The 8,506-nt window shown below is 33.8% G+C and overlaps 1 protein-coding gene across 1 annotated transcript; it reads right to left on the bottom strand.

The window, feature by feature from the left end:
- Positions 1–3,795: 3,795 nt before the first annotated feature.
- Positions 3,796–6,219, bottom strand: LOC109017805 (probable protein phosphatase 2C 24). Its single transcript, XM_018999997.2, has 4 exons — positions 5,549–6,219; positions 5,128–5,445; positions 4,500–4,605; positions 3,796–4,382 (listed from the first exon to the last, which is right to left on the bottom strand). Exons 1-4 carry the CDS (start codon positions 6,065–6,067, stop codon positions 4,051–4,053), a joined length of 1,275 nt encoding a protein of 424 aa, XP_018855542.2. The 5' UTR covers positions 6,068–6,219; the 3' UTR covers positions 3,796–4,050.
- Between the last annotated feature and the right edge of the window lie 2,287 nt (positions 6,220–8,506).

Raw genomic sequence — 8,506 nt, forward strand, 5'->3', positions numbered from 1 at the left:
AATAAAATCGCTATAATATATAAATAAAAAATAAAATCACTAAAATATATAAATAAAAAATAAAATCACTATAATATTTATCACTATTATATATATATAAATAAAATCATTATAATATTTATCACTATTATATATAAATTAAAAATAAAATAAAATCACTACAATATTTATTAATATTAAAAAATCACTATAATAAAATCATTATAATATTTATTACTAAAAATAAAATCACTATAATATTTATGGGACTCACACATTTTTCAACTACCTACCTAAAAGTTAACAACTCAACATACTTCACACATCCAAACAATTCAAAATACTCTCAATGGGACTCACAAACTCACTTCAATCTCTACTCATAACTATTCACAAACATTCTAAACACTTCTCAAGTATTTTCACCACCCAAACGTACCCACTTCTCCACCCATACCCTACAAAGAAGGCGTCGTCTTAAATGACGATTTTTTACAGTTTGCACAGCTATGAAGCCATCGCTGGAGGTAGGGGCAGCAGGGCCTTGCCCCCCATCTACCTCGCCCCCATATGGTGGGGTAGATTATCCTGTCTGCCAGATGTGGGGGGTAGGTGGCCCTGCTCGCATTTGGTACCCAAAGCGGGGACGAGGGTGGGATAGAGGTTACCCCCGCCCTGCCCTGCTTATATAATATATATATATATATAAATAAAATTATATATATATAAAGGCATGAAATGATGGGTTTTTTTTACTTTAATTTATTTATTTTTATTTAATCGGTATTAATTTTAAATTTAATTGTTATAGTGATACATGAGACGGCGTCTACGACTACTTCTGATAGAGTATGACTTTGTGTGTATTGGATCCACCATTGCCATGATTTGCACAATTTGTCTCTCAATTATTTTTTACATTTATAATTTTATATAATATTTTAGTATCTAATTATTTTGCTTATATATTTTTTAGTTTTTATATTCTCAACATACATATGTCGAATCCTAATCCCAAGGACCCAATGATCTTTGCTCATCTTCATCACAATGATCCAATCTCATCTTAGTTAGTACTTTTAATATTTTGTATTTTAAATTTTTGTTTCATATTTATAACTTTATAATTCTAATTTGTTTTATTTTTGACTTATTAATATTACAGGTTTTATAACTTTTATGATCTCCATTCTCAGTCTCATAGCAGTCGACACAATTCAGTTTCAGTGAACTCACCCCCCACCCCAAATTGATCAAATTTGAAATATTATAATTTTGTTAATTTACAATTAATTGTAAAGTTGCTACAATAGTAAATAGTACAATTTGTAATAGTTTATTAGTTCTTTTAATTTGTATAATTGTAAATTTGTAATAGCTTAGTACCTTAGTGATGATTATTAGTTAATACTTAATAGTATTAGTTGAAATTTAGTATATAGTTAATAATTATATTTATATAATTTATTTTTTGAGTTAAATTCTGGTATCAAAATGACCCAAAAATAGATCATGGGTCGTTTTGGGCCCTAATAATTGAACTAGGCCGAAGTAGGGGCAGAGGGATGGAGTTCCACCCCCGCACTCCGAGTAGCGGATTGGATACCCCACCCTCGCATGGACAGGGGCGAGGTACGGGGAAAAGTTCCCCACCCCCACCCATGCAGAGGCGAGGGCGGGGGCGGGGGCGGGGGTGGATAACACCCCTAGCTAGAGGCGGTGAAAGCTGAAGGTGCACTGCGATTTGTTATCTTGAGATTTTTTTTGGAGAGATCCGTATTCTCTTCATCAAGATCATCGGTTCGAAAAAACATAAACATAATAGAAAATGGGGCATCGGATGGACTGGACTGCAGTAGGCTAAATTTTTGTTTGAAGTCATGAGGTCAAAAGAGGATGTGAATAAAATATATATTATTAATTTAGTACACTTAAAAGAGACTTAAACCTCATTGGGTTATAGAAATATGTGGAATAATAGTAAAATAGTTTGAGTTAAAATTTTTATGAAATTTTGGAAAAAGAGAGAAAAAAGGTTGAGAAAAAAAATTATAAAGTTAAAAAGGATTAGATGAAAAAATTAAAAATTTGAAATTGAAAAATATTTGTATTTGAATGATATTTGGATGATGAGATGGGATGAGATGGTTTCAATAATTTGTGAAATCAAAATAGGCCTTAAAACTATACAAGTTTATCCACATATTAGGAAGAATAGTTTTATATACCGGCTAGAGTGTATAAGTCTTACGCACTTTTTAAAAAATGATGGGATCTACTATTAATAAAATATCTTTTTATATAAATTTTATATTTAATCATTTTTTTTAAAATGAATTCGTAGAACTTACCTATATTAAAACTATAAATATCATTTTTCATGCAAGTAATTCTTTCTTCCATGCTTTTCTTCCATCTATAAAATTTTGAAAATCGTAACCGATCACAAGTTTCAAAGCTAGGTTACATTTTTCTTTTCAGAACTCTATAGGTATCAGTCTTTAAAATAATAGGTAAGAAAATTGTAAGATCACAATTTTCAAGGCCTAGATTACATTTTTCAGAATTAGATAGGCATCACTCCTTATAATAATAGGAAAGAAAATTGTATCCTAAACTATAGATGATATTTGTTGATTTCAAAGTTGACCAATTTTAAACTAACGATACTTGCACAATCTTAATTATATAAATAATTATATATATTATATTTTTCCTAATTTTATATATTTTCGTAGTTCTTATTTTATGTATCTATCTTTTTTAATTATAAGATAAAAAACACTAAGAAAATTTCTTTCACAAAAAATAATATTTATAATTATAAAATATATGAATATCGCGTAATTTTTTTAAAAAATTAAGTAAATATAAAATTTATATAAAAAAATTAATTTTTTAACAATAAATCTTACTCTTTTTTTAGAAAATAAACTAGTCTTATATAACTTATGACTTATTTAATATTACTCAAATAATATTATTACTAATAATGACATCCAATTCCCAAAGTACACTCCCCATTGCTTTCTTTCTTTAAATAAATTCCCTACAATTTTTTGAGTAATCTTAAAATTAGCACTTCATAACCATGGACAACATCTGGTATTTAAGAAATTGAGTCATCTATGAAGCCATTATTCATTTGCCCTGTAACCTTATTGAATTAGTCAACAATCAATTATTGAAGCACAAATCAGCATGGGTTGCAAGATCGTGGTTCCCTCTCAACAGCACACAAAAAGAAATGGAAGGTTGTCATCTATTGCAGTTTGATGTTGCTGTTAGAACACATGGAAGTATCATTGCAACAATTTGTAAAAGTCCATTTTTGTGATCACTAATTTCATATGTAGCACAAACTTAAATGTGGGTGAAGCCTCAGCAACTTTAGAAGGTATTAAGGAAGCTTTCCGTAGGAACTTGAAGAAAATTCACATTAAAGATGATTCCCAACAGATAGTAGATGCTCTCTTGCTAGAAGTCCCAAACTCAGATTGGAAAATAAAAAACATTGTTATAGATATGCTACACCTACTAAAATCTATGAAATCCGTGAAGAAAATTCATCGATACACATAATATATCACAATGGACTGCCTCCATCAATTTTTATGGGAGCATACCCCTCTCCTCTATCCCTCCTAGTTTACTTAATTTTGATAATGGCAAGACCCTCTTTAATTTGATTTGTTGTATTTTATATTTTATATTTTGAATTTGTAAGAATCTTTATTTTTATTAATGCAGTAAATTTGTCGAAGAAAAAAAAAACAATTCTTAAAAAAAAAAATATTCACAAAATGACTGACAATATTTAATAGATTATAGATCCATTCATCTTTTAAAAATATAAAAAATATTTGATAGATGTTTCATCAAATTCACTTGATATTCTGTTCCAACATGTAACATTCTGTCCACGTTCTCTGTCTCTTCCACTCCTTCACCCTAAATACATATAATAATTAAAAAAAAAAAACCATAAATGCCCTAAGCCAACCCCAAATGCCAAAAAACTCTTTTTAAAAGAATCTTAAAGACAACCCGTTGACAACTCATGGCATATCGCTACGTGTCCCTTCTCCTGAGGTCCACCACCACGACACTGATGTTGTCTGTACTGTGCCTGGCCAAGGCCAGCTTCGTCAGCAACGTCGACGCCTCCGAGCACGCCTTATCGGAATTTTCGAACCCGGAAACTTCAGCCACTCCAGACGGCGAACACGGTGGAGCCAGAGACTTCCCTCTCAGGCACAATCTCGCCACCCCACACGCCATTTCGTTGGACACCACGTCCCACAGACCGTCGCTAGCCAGGATCAGACACTCGTCCCCCGCCGTCCGATCCGTGATCGTCACCTCCGGCTCGCAGCTCACGCAAGGCTTCAGGTAGTTATCACCTGCGGTAACATACACGTTTAACACAGTGAGACCATAAGCATATTCATATATTATAATACGGTGCACCGTTGGCTGAGTAGCGATATAATATAGAGTATTCTTCTCTCGGCGCTTACCAATAGCTCTTGACATGGCGAGAACTCCGTGAACCCGTGGGCCGTCCCAGTAAATAACCCGACCACCCGCAGCCTCGATCCGTTTCAGCTCATCTGGACGGTCCGGCTGTTATCAAAAGAAATCACTCTTAGCTTGCAATTCAATGGCACTCCAAAAAAATTTCATATTCTTTTAATTCTTAAATACGTTTAACCCTCTGATCAGGTGATCTGACAGTTGACTACAAAGGGGAGACGCGTGAAATCCGCATTTATCACGTTACTCACTCATGAGAATCTGCTTAAGCCACATAAGTTCCGTTTGGTTACCGAGAAACTGAATAAGAACTGGGAAGGGAATGTTTTTCATCTTCGTCTCCGAATAGAAAATACCAGATCTAATCAAATGGAGGCTAAACAATATTAGTCTTCGGATTTCCGTTTTGAATCTTCCTCAGCGAAAATAGACCATACAATTTCAATTCCATTTTATTAACAATTGTAAGTCTTTCCGAAGTATTATAGTTACCACTAGCTATCGTTTGTTTCTGTTAATCTGCTGAGTTTGCGTGAGAGAGAATTTACGCTACCATTGGGGATTGAAAAACCGAAAAAATGAAACTTTAAGAGGAAGCGGATCGAAGCTAACCTTGTGATCAGATGAGAGAGGAACAGGCTTGCCGTTGCGGCAAAGCACGGCTCTGGAGTCACCGCAGTTGGCGACGACGATCTTCTCAGGCGTCATTACGGCAACAACCGCAGTAGATCCAACAGCATCGCACTCGGGCGACTGAAGCTCGCACTTGCACTTGGCTGCCAAAACGCTATCGTTCCACCCAATCGCCTCCTTGTCCATTCGCCTGAAGCTTTGCTCCATCGCGCTCTTCCACTCCGTGGATGAACCTTCCTTACTCTCCAACTGCTCCTTCACTAGCTCATGCAACCGCTCTCTACACTTTGTCGCCACCTAAAGAAAAGAAGAAAGCAATTATATTTCGAATAAAAATCGAAGATAAATGTCTTTTTCTTTATTTTTTTCCAAAAATATCAAAAAGCGAGGCAATTCATACATGATAGCAACCATGGCCATCGTAAACACCAAAATAATGCAACTCAGTGGAGGTTTCACGGTCTCGGCGACAGAAGGAAGGGTGGATCGCCACTGCGTCCTCCATGTCTCTCCGCCTGCCACACACTGATGCAACGCCGAACTTCGGGTACTCCCCACAAACTTCTGGAACCACAGGGGCTGACGGAGAGGTACAGACCGTCGACATAGAAAGATTGGAAGACTGACTCGGAATTAAGATCTCTTTGGTCTTGGATCTTCCGTTTTCTACCAGGAACAGTGGTTTTTCCTCATCCAATGCGGAGTTCTCCACAGCGTTCTCGCACTCCCGAGAAAGCAACGGCTTATAGACCTCTAGCTTCTGACGCTTTTGCGCATGCTCCGTCACTGGTGACGCCACACTGGACACAAATTTGAACCGTCTGATCTCCATTCTCCGCCGCCTCGCCGTTCGAGATTTCTGTTCGCACGGGGTCGATGCGCTGCTCTCACTCGCCAGTTCACAGCAGATCTCTGCCATTCTCAATGAAATTAATTACAGCTTCTACCACCAACTAGAAAACCAACAAATACTCTTGAGAGAGACTCAAAAGCCTCTAATTCGAACCACGAATCCCGGTCTACCTATAAGCTTGGTGGTTGCAAAAATCTTGAAATATCCAAAACAATAGAATGCGCTAACGAGGAAGCTTTTAAAGCACTTCCATGGCCTTTCAATCTTACGTAGGAGTTTGGTCGCCAAAGGACAGCTGGCGGTCACTCTTTCGGGCAGCCCGGACACGTACTGTTGTGCGTACGTGACGAAGTGCTCTTCCGCCTAAACGAACTGATATTGACCGTTGATCTTCCTTCTCTCTCTCCTCTCCACCGTTAATAGCAAACGCGTGTATCAACTGCGTCGGGTACAAAGATACGTGGTCCAGTAGGAGCTAAACACCTTCGTTAGGTGAACACCCTTTTCCGACACGCATATTGTACCAAGGCTAGGCTAGTCATTTTACCTGACAAATTTTTTTATAATGTTCATAAAAATAAAGATATAATAGAGGTGTCTAGATGTTTGCCACGTGTATCATTGTAGAGTACGAGATTTTTCAAAAATTGTAAATTTATTCCTTTGGCTCGCGTGGTCCAATGAAATCGTTCTACGTATCAGTTTTGATTTTGACATGTGGGCCAGAATGTCGCCATCGTCGAGTGTAAATAGAATATCTGAGGGACGGTTCCCTCATCGAAGGACACGTGGCGTAATCGTGGACTTCTGAATTGAAACTACCATTCCGATTGTATTCAGTGCGGAAATGTCGAGATTACCCAACACCTTACAAGTAGACATAAGAGCAAGAAATGAAGAGAACATAATCAACATAAGATTCGGTAAACACGCGGCGAGAAGGGAGTGGACAACGTGTAGATGGACAGACGGGACAGTACGTTTCAGTAGGGGCCCACGAATGAATAACTAACTAAAGCTAGAGAAGTAGCTCCACGTGGAAGATCTGGCTGGCGAGCAATTGTAGTAATCTGGGCATTGAAATTGACAGGAGGCGCATAATTAATGCCACGTGACCAACAAAACCCGGCACCACTCTAACCCTTTGTCCAATCAATTTTGGACTAACCAGGGTTACTTTTTTATTTGATTTTGTTATGATATGGTTAGATTTTTTTATATTTTTTAAAAATTAAAATATTTTATAAAACTAAAATAAAATTTATCGTCCTAAATTGTGTTTAGAAGTTACAGGTCGCATCTCTAAAATTTATTTAAAAGTATATATTTTTTATAAACTTAAAATGATTTAACTCGTAACTTTATATTAGATAAATCAAAATAATAATATAATATTAATTTTTTAATAATATTATTTTAAAAAAAAATTCATACACTAATCATATATTAATTAATAATTTTATTTTTATTTAAATTATTATTTTTTAACTAATTTTTTTCTTCAACTTAATTATCAAACAAATATATTTTAGAATAAAACGTGAGAAATATTAAAGTATTTGAGTCTAATATTTTAGAATAAAATATTTCTTTAGAAGATAAAGCTATTAGTATTTGACTATTTTAATAGAGATGATTCCATATTTATTTCTTTAAATTTGGTTAGACCATTACACTAAATAGATAAATTTTGTGCAAAAGTTTTGTAAAAAAAGGAGTCTTGTTAATAAAAATTGTTTTTTTTCTTAAAATAGTTTTTTTTTTTTTTTTTACTTATAACTTATCATTTTAAAATTTTTTATAATTAATTTCTCATTCAGAATCACTCTCAAAATATTTATAATTTTCTAAAACAAACCGTTGATAATGGGCGGAGAAATAAGGTTGGATTGTACAAATTTCTCTATAAAAATTGAAATCCACCAGAAAAAATAGGATTAGATTTTGCTTTTTCTAATAGGTCTTATTTTTTATGAAGTGGCTTGCATCAAGCCCGCCTTATAAATTATTTTTAAATTCAACAGTAATTTCTCAAATCAAATTGAAGTAAAATAAAATAAATCTCGAAAATTTTGGGACCGATTAATTTATGAATAGTGCTACAGGAATCGATAATTCAATCTATAAGTGTAAATGTTTTTTTTCCTTTAATCATTTTTTTTTATATATGTTTAAAAAAAATTTTAAAATTTTAAAATAGAAAAAATATCAATTTATTAATATTCAATTTCTTAACTATTAAGTAAATAAAAAATAAAAATAAATAAAAAAATCAATCGGTCATCTTTATCAATCACTTTTATAGATTCAACTAACATTTTTCTTAATTTATTTACTTAGCCATTTTTTATATATTTATTAAATGCACAACTGTCTTATAAGAATAAATTGCTAGATTGATATAAATTTATTTCATATATTAGATCTATATTATAATAAAAATATTTATAAAATCTAAATCTTACTTCAAAGAATGCCATTTTATATGTTTCATTTTATAAAAAT

The sequence above is a fragment of the Juglans regia genome, chromosome 5, assembly GCF_001411555.2.
Source record: "Juglans regia cultivar Chandler chromosome 5, Walnut 2.0, whole genome shotgun sequence".
In the NCBI taxonomy this organism is placed as follows: domain Eukaryota; kingdom Viridiplantae; phylum Streptophyta; class Magnoliopsida; order Fagales; family Juglandaceae; genus Juglans; species Juglans regia.